This window comes from Rhinopithecus roxellana, chromosome 13 (assembly GCF_007565055.1).
Source record: "Rhinopithecus roxellana isolate Shanxi Qingling chromosome 13, ASM756505v1, whole genome shotgun sequence".
Taxonomy (NCBI): Eukaryota; Metazoa; Chordata; class Mammalia; order Primates; family Cercopithecidae; genus Rhinopithecus; species Rhinopithecus roxellana.
The window spans coordinates 116,869,919-116,884,158 of record NC_044561.1 but is presented as its reverse complement, the minus strand read 5'-3'; the positions used below and the strand labels follow the sequence as shown (position 1 = coordinate 116,884,158).

Here is a 14,240-nt window from a genome sequence, read left to right as displayed (position 1 = left end):
ACAGCTACCACCACTAGCACCTTATCTACCTGGCCACAGGTTTGGCCTCTGGTCCACCCAGGTACTCCCTCTTTGAAACCCTGTATCTGGTCCCCTTCATACCCTGGGGTAGGGTTTGGGAGACAACACCAAGTTTGTAGGGAGCTTTTCTCCTTATCTTGCTTCCCCAGAGCACAGGGAAGAGCACAGGCCAGGAGTGCTCACCAGCAGTTAGTGTTTTATCTAACTGTAGACCATCCAGCTGCAGGTCAGACATGTCTCCTCAGACATGGCTCCTCGGTTCCTTCAGTAGCTGACACTTCCAGGCCTAAAGACTAAGCCCAGCCAAGCCCTGTCCTCTCCAGGCAGCCCTTCCTATGGAAGTGTTCACAGCAAACCCCAGAGCCTATGGATGACCAGTGGCTCCTCTGGGTGAGAGGAGAGCTAGAAAAGCAGGGGTGCCCTGCAGAAGTGAGATCTGGGAAATGGCCCCTGCTCTATCCTTAAAGTGCCTCAAGGCTCTGGGTGAGCCCTTCTTTGCCAGCTCCAGGACATAGTCTCAGTCTTGGAAAGATGTAGCTTCCCAAAAATTCTACAGCCTAATTCCGGGATGAACACAGTAGGCAAGTGCCCTCTGGTGGTCAGAACTTGGTCCTGCAGTGGACCGGACTGTGGGTACCACAGGTGGGTACAAGAAATGCCCACTGCAGTTTGATCCTTAGGAGTCCTTACTCTGAGGGTCTAGGCGTTGGCCAAGACCTCAGGTGGGAGACTGAAGAAATTGCCTCTGTTCCTGAAAAGAGGAAACAGTATGAGATGACAGCAAGAGGGAGTGAGCAAGAGACTCAGAATAATAATACTGGCAGGGAGCTCCGCCTCACATGGAGCATCTCAGTTAAGCCTCTCACCACATCATACGATGGGTTCGATTATTATCAGCATTTTACAGATGAGGAAGGTGAGGCTCAGGGAGGCAGTGTCACTCACCCAAGATCTCTCAGCCTGTAAAAGGTAGTCTGACTTCAGGGCTATGCTTTTTATCACTGTTACTTACTGCCCAGGTTACAGAGACTGTTCTTGAAGAACTGGGACAGCTTGGGTCTTGCCAAAGGTGCATTAAACCAAGTGATTCTCAAGGTCTCTTTTAGCCTTAAAACGACATGCATTCCATTCAACTGAGGCATCCCTGCTGTGCATCAGGCCCTGTACTAGTGGCTGAAGACGTAAGACGAATTCACCACCCAGGGGAGGGCTCAGTCACTATGCTCCTCCCCTTGAAGTATGTTATGGGCTGAAATGTGTCCCCGCAAAATTCATATGCTGAAGCCCTAATCCCCAGTGCCTCAGAATGGGACTGCATTTGGAGAAAGGGCCTTTAAAGAGTGATTAAGTTAAAATGAGGTCATTAGGATGGGCCCTAATCCAATTCAGTTGGTATCCTTACAAGAAGAGACACTTGGACACATCACGAGACACCAGGAATGCTTGTGCACAGAAGAAAGACCACGTGAGAGCACAGCAAGAAGGTGGCCGTCTGCAAGCCAAGAAATCAAGCCTGCCAACACCTTGATCTTGGACTTGTGGCCTCCAGAACTGTGAAAAATAAATTTCTATTGTTTAAGCCACCCAGTCAATGGTATTTTGTTATGGCAGCAAGCACGCTAATGCAAGGGGAGTAGAAGTGAACTGACATTTGGGTTAGGTGCTTTATGTCTCTTATACCAGCAGCACACAGCAGGAGGAGTCAGGTCAGATCCAAGTTGGAATGCCAACTCTGCCCCTTAGGGCAAGTGACTTCATCCTCGAGACTCACATTCCTCCTCTCGCAGAAGAACAATATACATGTTAAGAGAACTCGTGTGAGAGTTAGACACAGTATGTGTAAAGCACCTGGCATACTGCCTGGCCCATAGTAGATGCTCAGGAAGCAGTGGTAGTAACCACTGTTATTTCAGGTATTGACAACGGAAAGGCAGGTTTTATTCAGTTATTCAAGTGAGGAAACTGAAGCTCAAAGATGTTAAAGGACTTGCTTAATAAAGTCACGCAGGTAGAAAGTGACAGCTATGGCCTCCTTCCCAGCAAGCATAGAATCAGAGAAGAGCAGGGGCATCATCCTGCTTCACGGTGAGAACCAAAGGCCCCAAGAGGCTCTGCACCCTCCCCACAGACTCACAGCAAGGCCATGGGGGACATGAGACTGGAACCCAAGGTTACTCAAGGCCCCTCCACTGCTTTTGCCACTGCTCTGTGCTCTTAGTATCTCAAACAAAGAGGCACAGCCCTCCTTCTAGCTTCTCCCACTCTGGGAAATCTGTCTCATCCCACCAATGACAGTGCACTCACTGTGAACACTCTGAAGTGGAGGACACACGAGCAGATAACCCAGACTTACTCTGGAAATCCTCCTGCGGAATCTTTCGATACTTCGGAGGGCGTCCAATTCTGGAGAAAGAAGGACCAGTCCATGGCAGGGAATCACTGTCTGGCCCAGTTCGAGAGGCTACGAGGCCCCACACCCCCAGGAAGCCCGGGCCCTGACTCCCTGGCCTCCATACCGGCCATGATGGCGAGGCTTCTTCCTTGGGGAGAAGCCTGAGAGGTTCTTCTTGCGAGCTGAGGCCTCTGAGTCAGACAGCTCTGCTTTCAGCCGGCTCTGGTTCCTCTCAGCCAGTGGGCAGCCTGAGAGGCAATGGTGAGCTGTGAACTTGCCTGTGACATGGCCAGAGCCGTCGCAACCAGGAGTGGGGCACTTCCTGGGGAAGAAGAGGCTTAAGTTGGGTTGAATCCACTGGTCCCTGCTGAGCCCTCTCCAGCCCTGGTCCCATCTGGAGAGTGTCTTAATGGACCCCAGTCGGCTGCATGCAGTAGGTGCAAAACAACCCTGAGAGTCTCTCGGCAGGAACCTTCACTCACCGGTGGTGAAAGCTGTATTTGGATGTCCTAGTGTGGGGCAGGCTCCTATAGCTGAGAGGGGGACAGCCCCCAGGGGAGGCAGAGCTGGGCTCTCTGGGTCCTAGAAGAGCAGAAAGGAGGGGGTCCTCATGGAGTCCTAGGGGTGGGGAGTGCTGGGCAGGGAAGGAGCAGTTTCCACTGGGGAGATCAGCACTAGAAACCCACTCCCCAGGGATGAGGGCCCTGTGTCGGTTGTGACACCATTCTCTGTTACCGGATATCTGCCCCTCTCTGAGTAAGGAGGGCTTAGCTCTCATATGTTAATACTTTGCTGAAACCTGTAGACCACACCCTCAGTCTCTGAGAGAACTCTGGGGGAGAAGAGCCACTCAGAGCTGGTTGGGTGAAGCCATACCTCAGAAGCCACATCCGGCAGATTCATGTTACTCTCTGTTTTTTTTCTTGTTTTCATCCCCAAGACTTAGGTAACTTTTTTAAGGCTCTGCCCATGCTTGGAGAACATTCAAAAAGGATCAACACCCCATGTGAGACAAACACAGTTGCAGCAGGGAAATAAGGAAGGGGAATCCTAAGGGTGAAAATGGGGCTGAGCAGCCCAGTGACCTGAACTCTAATCCCTGCCACACAGACAATGAGAATTTACTTTAGGAAGCCAGCATGTCCTTAGCAAACACAGTGCATGCTCAGTGTGGCTCTGCTAGATGCTAAGAGAAATCCCTGAGTGCCTGACCACCTCTGAAGCACATGCTACCAAGTGAGCTCGCCCCTTTGCACCTCAACACCCCAAACCCCGACAACTGGGGTAGCCAGAAGCACTGCTTAGTGTAGCATATAGTCCGGGGGTGGGGTGGATGGGGGATTCCGAAACTCATGGTAGGCATCAGAGCCCTCTGTGTCATATTTGGGCATGGGTTGTCAGAGCTCTGTAGGCAAACTACAGGACTGTCAGAACTTGGGGGGAAAGGAAAAGATCAGAGTGCCCTAGGGGTACACACGGAGAGGAGGTTGCAGGGGATGTCCTGTCTTGGAGCACCAGCCGGCAGGGTGGATGTCTGGGTGGTCAGCGTCGATCCAGAAATCATAGCCATGACTCCAGCCATCAAAGTGGATCTGGGGAGGAAAGGCTCTTGGAAGTCAGGCGTTTCTCATGGAGCCCAGCTCAGCCAGGAGGTCCTCTCCCCAACCCTGGGACCCGTCAGAAGCTAGATCCTGGATTGGAAGAACCAAGGGGCCAACCCTGCAATGATCAGTCTTGGCCACCACATTTTCCAAGGGCATCACTCATCAAGTTACTGGCATCTCCCAATGGCAGTCCTTGGGTGGGACGAGGATTTGTCCGCCCTAAAATAATTTAGGCCCATTTTACAGATGATGTAAGGCTTAGAGAGGGAAAATGACTTGTCCAAGCCCACAAAAATAAGTCACAGATGAGGCAAGAATGAGATTCAAGATCTTTGGCTTCATCTCTCTCACGCCATGATGCCCTTGACCTCTAAGCAGTCTATAGAATTCCTGCCCAACTGGCCTGTCCACTTCCCAGCCCTAGGGTCCCAGAGCCACCTTTATCCGATGGTCCTCCACATCCTCCACGCTGGCCACGCGAATCAGGGCTGGGTTCCTGCGGTCCACAGCCTCCAGCTTCATGTTGACCAGGAAGCTGTGAGGGGGTCGCTGCAGAGGGGACAGCTTCCTTCAGGCCAAGGCCCAGCTCAGCAGAGCTGAGGCCCCACAGAGGGAGCCCAAATGCTGTGCCTGGGGAAACTGGGGCTTGCCCAAAGGAGAAAACTAGTGCCCCAGCCTGGCTAGTTGAGTGCTCCATGTCTTTCTGAGCTCAGCTCTGGGGGCAGGGAGCACTGACTCACCACCTTGAAGGCCCAAGCGGGGACAGCAGAGGCCCCAGTTTCTTCCAGATATTTCTCCCAACAGAAGTTATCAGGGTCTGGGTAGTCTGGAGGAGAGGATGAGAGCAATGTCTAGCCACCCAGGTGTACTGGGGAAGCCCTCTGCCCCCAAGCAGGACTACGAACATGGAAGGGACAGAGGCCCTTGGATTAGAATCTCCCCCACCATCACCACAGCCAGCTCCTTGCACTGGGCTCCTCAGGCAGATGGGTGCTAGTAGAACCAAGCACAGCACCACCCTAATAGTTTACAGGGCTGTCTGGGAACCCTGACTCCTGTCACTCTTGGCCTGTTGCTCCCACCCCAGACCCATTTGAATCTCTATTGTATTTGGGCCAATGCAATACTTCCAGGAGGAAGGACTCATTTTCTTTACTTCTGATTCCCTGTTTCCTTGCTGAGATGGTCATGTAACTTTCTTCCCCTAAACCCCAATGGAGTCAGGGTTTGACAGGAGTCTCCTAAAATCAAAGGGTTCTCAACTCCCAGGCCAAGAAGCTGAGGCTTCAGGACATGTCTGTTCTCTCACCCTGACCCTAGAGAGCCAGCTACCGAGGCACTACTGGTAGGCGGTCAGTGGAGAGGGAAGTGGAGCCAGGCTTAGGGAAAGGGACTTGCTCAGGCTGCAGGGTCACCTTGTGGAGGGGTGAGGGGCTTTCCTTGCTTCTGGCACCAGCCCACTGGGTGGATGTAGGGGCTGCTGGCATCACACCTGAAATCCAAGAACATGTCACTGTCCCAAGAGCAACTTGAGGCCCTGAGCCTGCCACCCTCTGATAGCATGGCTCAGGGCCCACCCTCATCTACTTCTTAGTGAGAGGGAGACAGATGGCAATGACAAAGTTAGAAAATTGCAACATGAATTACAAACTCTACCATCACCATGATATCTAAGGGAAAATCATGAATCATAGGGGTTTGCTCATCTTAACCATGGTATTTTTAGATGAAACATTTAATATTGAGCTATATTTCTTACGATAAAACTCAATTCAATTATCTTCCAACCCAAGGAAGATCTGAATGTCAGAATTGGACTGAGTGGGGCTACATGGTACCTGAGATATGAAAGCAGTTGCCCCCTGCCATCCCCTCGCCCCCTGAGACCACGTCTGGGCCCTCCCACTACCAGTAGTCATAAGTATCATCCCAGTTGTCGAAGTGCACCAGGAAGCGGCTGTCCACCACATCGGTCACACTGGCCACGCAGACAAGGGAGGGGTTCATGCGGTCAACAGCCTCCAGCTTCATGCCCACCTGGAAGCCCAGGGGTGGGGGACTCTAGGGGAAAAAGAGGGGCTGCCATGGCCAGGGCCAAGCTGGCTAGCACCAGCCCCAAGCCCATTGGCAAACAAAGGAATAGGTTCTCTAGGAAAGCCTGGGGTGTGGGCAGTGAGAAAGGAAGGGGAAATAAGCTGGGAAAGAAGGCCCTCCAGGGCAGAATTATAACCTGAGCCCTGAGGCGCTCAGGAACCTCTGGTCTCCAAAGTGCACTCAGAGGCCTGGCTTGTGCCAGAAGGTAAGTGCCTGGAAGGAGGCTATGCGTTCGCCCAAAGAACCTGGCAAATCAAGTATAAATCTTCCCTACCCAGACAATCCCTCCCAGCTTGTCCTGAGGCAGTTGTGGCAATAGTGGGGTGACTGGGAAGAAACAGTGGACATCTATGGCACAGAAGCAGGCGGGGAACCAGTACAAACTGAGTACCTGCCATGTAAGCTTCAAAAGACATCACCTCCCTGGACCTTTACAACAACCCTATTCCCATTTAAGAAGTTAAATCACTTGGCCCAGAACACAATGCTAGTCAATAGTGGGGCCACTATTTAAACAGTTTGGATTAGAAGTCGGCATTTGTTGTCACAACAGCAGATGGGACCCCACCTGTCACCTGGGAACTTGCAAGTATGAACTCTGGGGCTGCACTGGGGTGGGGGAGTAACTGTCTCTGCCCGAAGAGCATGGTGGAGTCCCGGGCCCATGGGGACTCTAGACATTCAATATGGTTGTTTTTTTTTTAGACACAGGGTCTCACTCTGTCGCCCAGGCTGGGGTGCAGTGGTACAATCACAGCTTGCTGTAGCCTCGAATTCCTGGGCTCAAACAATCCTCCCACCTCAGCTAGCTACTGTAGTAGCTAGGACTACAGGCACATGCCACCATGCCCAGCTAATTTAATGACATTTTTTATATAGATAGGGTCTCACCATGTTGCCTGCGCTGGTCTCAAACTCCTGGGCTCAAGTGATCCTCCCGCCTCAGCCTCCCAAAGTACTGGAATTACAGGTGTGAGCCACCGCACCCAGCCAATATGATTTATATATATATATATATACACACACACACTTTTCTTTTTTGAGATGGAGTTTCGTACTTGTTGCTGAGACCAGAGAGCAATGGCGCGATCTTGGCTCACTGCAACTTCCACCTCCCAGGTTCAAGCGATTCTCCTGCCTCAGTCTCCTGAGTAGCTGGGATTACAGATGCCCAACACCACGCCCAGCTCATTTTTTCTATTTTTAGTAGAGACGGGGTTTCACCATGTTGGCCAGGCTGGTGTTGAACTCCTGACCTCAGGTGATCCACCCGCCTCGGTCTCCCAAAGTGCTGGGATTACGGGCATGAGCCACCGCGCCCAACCCAGTATAATATTTTTAATGGGGGCTCCCTATCTATCCTAGGCCTTTTGGTTGGGATTATGTGAGATACTTTAACTGCTGGATAAGCTGCCAGCTGCCTTGAACAGAGGAAAGGACAAGGGATGAATTGTTAGAAATAAATGGAGGAATCTCAATGTTGGGCAAAAGGAAGAAAAAAGAAGCTCCCAGAATAGAGGCATTGACCTTACACCAAAGAACTGCAGAGCAAACCAAAGCAAGAATACATGAGCAATGATATCTCAGTGCTCAGACTAGGGTAGTGGGTCAGGGGCTCCAAGGGGATGTGAGGACAGGATATCTGCAGTAGCGAAGGAGGGAGGGAAGTCGGGAAAAACCTGTAACCAGCTTCCCATCTCTGGCCCTGGACCCTGCCCAGCTGTGCCCCTCCCCATCTGATATGAGAGATCATAACAAAGCTGAGAGAACCAGTAGATTAACTTCCTTCTGATGAGTCAGATACCCTGGGCCAGCTGCAGTGACTCTGGGACTTCGGGGTGACATCCACTCTCACTCAGGGGCACTCACGTGGCTCTGGCTCACAAACAGGTGCTTGGGGGCAGCCTGAGCTCTTGTGCTGCGCAGGTACTGGCTCCAGCTGAACTCCTCCTCCTTGTAACCTAGGCCCCTCGAGGGGGATGAACAGAGCGCCGTGCAGAGTCTGGGCCACGGCAGGGCACCCCAGAGTGAAGCAGCAGAATCAGGCATGCCTGAGGACCACCCTCCCCCAGCCCTCAAGAACTTGCCCAGGGATCCCCTACTACTGAAGCAGGACATGAGTGACACTCAAACAGCAAGCGCAAAGCGGAAGTCCTAGGGCTTCTGGTCAACTTGGCCCCAGGGCAGAGTCATCAGGACGCGATGAAGAGAGGCTGACTTTGGAACAGCGTACAGGGTCAGGAAACAAAAGAGTTGGAAGCCAGGGGACCCAAGGGGAAGAAGCAAAAGGTCTGAGGACTCACTGCCTCACTGTGACCAACCCAGCTAGGCCTTACCTTTGGGAGGCTGCAGCTTGTGCCCCGTCTTCTCAAACCAGCCAGCAGGGTGAATGTCAGGGGAGTTGGCATTGACCCAGAAGTCATGGCACTCAGAATACCCATCAAAGTGCAGGCGTAGGCGATAGCCACATACCTGGCCCCATGAGGGGAATCAGGGACTCCAATGTCAGGAGATGCCCCACTCCTCATCTCCCTCACCTCTCCTGGCCCAGTCTGGTGGTCTCAGAAGCTCTAATGCTAGCAGGTTCCCCAACCCCACCTTTCTTTCCTCCCAGGTGTACCCCATCCTGTACTATTCTGCAGTGAGGACAATTCATGTACTCACGAGCCCTGAGTTCTGGATACAAGGGAGGTGGACCCATGAGAGTCTCCTGCCCTTTTGAGCCCTGGACAGAATTCTGAGGGCAGCCACCAAGGCTCAGGACTGCTGAGGGCTCCTGATGACTGTTCCCTCTGTTACCTTCTCTCACTGCTCCCCACTCACACTCTGCTTCCAGTCTTGCTGAGCTAATAGCAATTCCTTGAAGGTAGCAGTCTGTTCCACGCTCCAGGGCTTTTGCCCACTTTGCTCCTTCTGCCTGGAGCTCCCTCCTTATTCACAACTTATCTCTCAAGACTCTGCAAAGGAGGCCCTTCCTCTATGCTTTTCCTGCTCCTCAGACAGATCTGACCCAGCTGTGCCTCCCAGCTCAAGTCTGTTGCCACCCCCATGGCATGTCACTGACACGTTTATTTGGCTGATTCCCCAGACAACTGTGAGCTCCTAGAGGACAAGGACTTTGTTTGACTCACGCCAACATCCCTGGCCCTCAGGATCTCCTCAAGCTCCCCCAGAGTGGACAGTATACATTCATCCAGTAATAGGACTGTCCCATGACACTCCATGTGGTTTTTTTTCTTTTAAGCTTTCTATGTATTCCAACTTAATTCCCTACTAGATTGTGTGTGCTCTGAGGCGAGGGAGGTGTTTCCTTCTATGTCCCCAGCAAGATCCATCAATCTACACTGAGAGACATCATCAGAAAGGTGGTACCAAGCCCCAGCTCACCTCAGCCACAGTGAGGATGAAGTACATGGACGGGTGTTGAGGGTCAATGCCTTCCAACTTCATGCCCAGTTTGAAGCCATTCTTGTTGTGAGTGACTGCCTGGGACTGTCAACGCACAGAGTGGAGAGGACCCAGCTTCCATCCAGCCTTATCCTTGCCTAGTGGGCTTGGGGTGAAGGAGCTGCCTTTAGGCCCCACCCGCCTGGTATTTCCAAAGGGGCAACTTATTTGGGGATCGTTACTTCAGGGATCTAGAGAGAGAGAGAATATCTCCCAGGTCCCTTGAAAAATGTGGGTGAGTCAGGGCTGGACTCACCAAGGGCTCCCTCTCACCAAAGTCATGGAAAGATCAATGCTGAATTGAGTAGAAGTCACCAGAATTCAAAAGTCTGCAGGCCCAGTGATGGGTGAGCCTAGCTTCCACCTCTCTATTTCTTCCCACCCTGCCAGCCCCTTATGGCGGGCCCTTTTCCACTCTGGGCCCCTAAACAGTCTCTCCCTTTCCATTCTGTCAGTCCACTGAGGCATGCCTGACACAGAAAACGCCAGAAGGCCTAAGTTTGGTGGTGTGTCCCTGGACTGGGAAGACAAGCTCTTCCTAGGGGGAAATTGTCCAACTCACGTCCTGGAAGAGGCTGACTGGGGCAGTAATGGCCTTCTGCTCCTCTAGGTAGGATTCCCACGACCAGCCTTCCTTCTTCTCACCTGTTGCTGTGGAAAGGGGACAGACAGGCTAACTCCTGGGCTGCTCCTGATGTATGACTTTCTTCAGCTTCCCGTGACCAAGCTCTACCTTCATCCCCAAAACAAACCTTTGTCTGTATTCACATGTACCCTCTGGTCCAACCCACCATGATGGTGCCAGACACAGGGGGCTGGGGGAAGGCTCGGTCTCAAGTGAGGCTACACCAAATTCTGCCCGTCACTTCCCCCCTACCCCCTCAGGCCACTGTCAGCAGAACTACTCTGGATCATTCAGCAACTGACTGAAGTTTCAAAGTCTCAGCCACAGAGGGACCCTGTCCTCTGACATGACAAAGCTGAGTGACAAGTCGTGTGCCAGAGAACTTAGTCATAATGCCATCTAAACTCACAAGGAAAGGAGAGGAAAAAAAGAAATGAGAGGGAAAACATGAAAATAGGAAGAAGTGGAAGAGTTGGGAGAAATAAGAAACATGGTTGGGCATGGTGGTTCATGGCTGTAATCCCAGCACTTTGGGAGGCTGATGCAGGTGAATCACTTTGAGGTCAGGAGTTTGAGACCAGCCTGGACAACATGGTGAAACCCCGTCTCCACTAAAAATACAAAAATTAGTTGGGCGTGGTGGTACATGCCTGTAATCCCACCTACTCGGGAGGCTGAGGCAGGAGAACTGCTTGAACCTGGGAGGCAGAAATTTCAGTGAGCCGAGATCGCACCACTGCACTCCTGCCTGGGCGATAGGGCGAGACTCCGTCTCAAAAAACAAACAAAAAACCAAAAATTATCCAGGCGTGGTGGCATACACCTGTAGTCCCAACTGCTTTGGAGGCTTGAGGCAGAATGGCTTGAACCCGGGAGGTGGAGGCTGCAGTGAGCTGAGAACATGCGGCTGCACTCCAGTCTGGGTGACAGAGGGAGCCCCTGTCTCAAAAAAAAAAAAAAAGACAAAACAAAAAAACCCCACTTTTTTGATTCTTCTTCCCCTGAACACTTACGGAGACTTACACAAATGTGCATATGTGTGCTTGGTGGGTGCCCCCAGAGTGGATACACTGAATTTCACAGCCCTCCCAGACACACAGCCTGTGTGCACACACATATACTCACACACATACACTATGGTCAGGGCCTACGCCCAGGTCTTGGAGAAGTCTCAGGGTCCTGGGGAGGGAGATGAATTCCCCTGCAGCACCTTCAATCTAACCTGAGGTGGAGTCCTAGCCTCTAACAGAGGACAAACACCCTTTGAAGGCTAGAATAGCCAGTTACATGTAGGTTGACCAGATCAGCATGAACCGTCTCCAGCTGAAGGCTACAGACAACTAAAGAGGTAACAACTCACAAGAATCCACTCATACCCCTTAGGTAAATGGCTCCAGCTTCTTCTAGAAACTTCTACACTTCTATTTTGTCATCTGTGAAATGCAGATATCCACCATACAGGATCACTATGATGATTAAGTCAGATCTATGTATATATGATCCTTATGAAACACAGAACGCTGTACTTCTGTTACCAGTGCTTCCTGGGTCTTCACTAAGTCTGTAGGACTGGATTGTAGCTTTGCTTTTCTCTGCTTCTCTTGGCTACTGCCCTGGATAATTCAGGCTTGGAGTGGTCTGTCTCTCAGGAAGATGTTTTTTTTTCCCTTTTTGCTTTAGTTGGGACCTAAGTGGCTAGAGGCACCTGTTTTTGCTTTTTGTTTGTTTGTTTTGTTTTGAGACACAGTCTTACTCTGTCGCCCAGGCTGGAGTGCAGTGGTGCAATCTCAGCTCACTGCAGCTTCTGCCTCCCAGGTTCAAGCAATTCTCCTACCTCAGCCTCCAAGTAGGGATTACAGATGCCCGCCACTATGTGTGGCTATTTTTAAAATCTTTAGTAGAGACTGGGTTTCACCATGTTGGACAGGCTGGTCTCGAACTCCTGACCTCAGGTGATCCACCTGCCTTGGCCTCCCAAAGTGCTGGGATTACAGGCATGAGCCACCGCACTTGGCCTAGAAGCACCTGTCTTGCAGTTGCCTAAATTCCTCAGTCACTGTACCAAATCTTGAGATCTCAACTGCCTGATCCAGTTGGGCCACAGCAGATATTTTGTTCATCAGTGGATCAAGTGAGCTATCAAACTCTCAGGGACCTAGGTGGACACCAATCTACAGCTCATCTCTTCTGGCTATCCTTTGTCCTGAGTAAAACCTGGATTGTCCCTTAGAACATATCACCTACTATGTTCCCTCAAGAATCCCTCCAGTTCTCCACTCAGTCTTCATCCATTCTTACTGAGTAGGGAAAAGAGAAGAGAGAGTAGACTTCAGGATGCCATCATCCTGCTGTTTCTTGCCACTGGGATTCCACATCACCATGCATAAGACAAGACTTCACTTGACAAAAAAAAAAAAAAGACAAAAGTCTTCACTTTTTCCAAATTTCTTCTACTATGACAGAACCCTTCCCAACAGCCATTTCTTCCTCCCTGGATGACTTTCTTCTTTTTGCCTCACTCTTCCCAAACCGTGACCTCAGTTAAGGGGTTGACTACCTGCCAGATTTCCTGTCTCAGGCACCTCTGCTGTTCTTTGGTGCTTCAATTCTCAGTTTGCTTCCCTTTACCCATACTCCAGAGGCCAAGCTCGGAGACCCCCATGCCACAGCAGACACCTCTGACCAACACCCTCTATCTGCCATTATCTCTTACCACTGGTCCCCTGAAGATGTCCCTCCCTGGGTCTGTACTACCTTCATATTCACTCACAACACTTACCAAGCACACATTCTTCAGTTTACCATCATGCACCTCTTTACTTGACCTCAGCCATTCCTTTTACTATTTAGCGGTTAAACCTGTGTGCCATGTCTGGTACTAGACATTGGGGGTACAGAGATGCCTGAAACACTTCATATACATGGTCTCCTTGAGTCCCCATAATGCCCTGAGATGATAGAGAGGGCTCATAGTAACCCCTTTCACAGGTGAGGACAGAGATTCAATGTAATCCACTGGAAAGAGGCCTGACCACCAAATCCTTCAGCAATTACTAGATTCCTTCCCTGACCAAGCCCCCAGCCAAATTCAGTTTCCTGCCTCCTTTCTCTATTGGTAAACAATGGGCTGAGCCCTTAGGCACATCCCCAAATCCAAGTAAGTCCCAAGGCTCCTGTGTATAGTTATACAATCTGTGTACTGTATATAGGTGCCCAGCCAAGGGAGTGAACAGGGCTAAAATCCAGCCGGGACTTTCTGCCAAGCCAAGTGGCTGAGTCTATTGTGAAGAAAGGTTGCCCTTTTCTAACTGGTCTGCCCAGGAGAAGTACTTTTTTTTTTTCCTTTTTTCTTTTCTTTTTTTTTTTTTTGAGATGGAATCTCACTCTATTGCCTAGGCTGGAGTGCAGTGGCGCGATCTCAGCTCACCGCAAGCTCCACCTCCCACGTTCACGCCATTCTCCTTCCTCAGCCTCCTGTGTAGCTGGGACTACAGGCGCCCGCCACCACGCCCGGGTAATTTTTTGTATTTTTAGTAGAGACGGGGGTTTCACCATGTTAGCCAGGATGGTCTCGATCTCCTGACCTCGTGATCCGCCTGCCTCGGCCTCCCAAAGTGCTTGGATTACAGGCGTGAGCCATCGCGCCCGGCCGAGAAGTACTTTTTTTTAATAACTTGTACAAAGCTACCATATTGGCTAGCGGTGGCACTGATCCTCTCTCCAGTTCCAGAAATGCTCCTTTGTTTATTCCTGCTTCCTTAGACCAGATGCTCTTGGATAGCACTTTCTTTGGCAAGCTCAGCCTGATCTAAAACGAAACTTGTAACTTCTCTGCCAAAGCCTGTGGCCCTTTCGGTATTCGTTACCCTAGTCAATGGCACCACCGTCCATTCATCCAGTCACGCAAGCCAGAAACTTGGAAGTGATCATTTGTGCTTTTTTTTTTTTTTTTTTAACTCCCCAGGATCCTTACGTTCTACTGATTCCAACTCCTAGGTATCTCTTGGATCTATATCAATCTCTCCACATTTACTGTCCTTGCTTTGAACCTAGTCCA

General features: G+C 51.0%; 1 protein-coding gene across 9 annotated transcripts in view; it reads right to left on the bottom strand.

The window, feature by feature from the left end:
* The window catches only part of L3MBTL1 (L3MBTL histone methyl-lysine binding protein 1), a 39,772-nt gene that overhangs the window by 13,305 nt on the left and 12,227 nt on the right, over nucleotides 1-14,240 (bottom strand). For all 9 annotated transcript variants that reach the window (XM_030914740.1, XM_030914737.1, XM_030914739.1 and 6 more), the window contains 12 exons: nucleotides 10,121-10,209; nucleotides 9,499-9,603; nucleotides 8,448-8,583; nucleotides 7,981-8,072; nucleotides 5,927-6,078; nucleotides 5,433-5,509; nucleotides 4,758-4,843; nucleotides 4,456-4,566; nucleotides 3,891-4,005; nucleotides 2,896-2,995; nucleotides 2,538-2,735; nucleotides 2,375-2,424 (listed from right to left, as the gene is read on the bottom strand). In XM_030914740.1, the coding sequence (XP_030770600.1) occupies nucleotides 2,375-2,424; nucleotides 2,538-2,735; nucleotides 2,896-2,995; nucleotides 3,891-4,005; nucleotides 4,456-4,566; nucleotides 4,758-4,843; nucleotides 5,433-5,509; nucleotides 5,927-6,078; nucleotides 7,981-8,072; nucleotides 8,448-8,583; nucleotides 9,499-9,603; nucleotides 10,121-10,209 (1,311 nt within the window). The remainder of the gene's footprint in view (nucleotides 1-2,374; nucleotides 2,425-2,537; nucleotides 2,736-2,895; nucleotides 2,996-3,890; nucleotides 4,006-4,455; nucleotides 4,567-4,757; nucleotides 4,844-5,432; nucleotides 5,510-5,926; nucleotides 6,079-7,980; nucleotides 8,073-8,447; nucleotides 8,584-9,498; nucleotides 9,604-10,120; nucleotides 10,210-14,240) is intronic.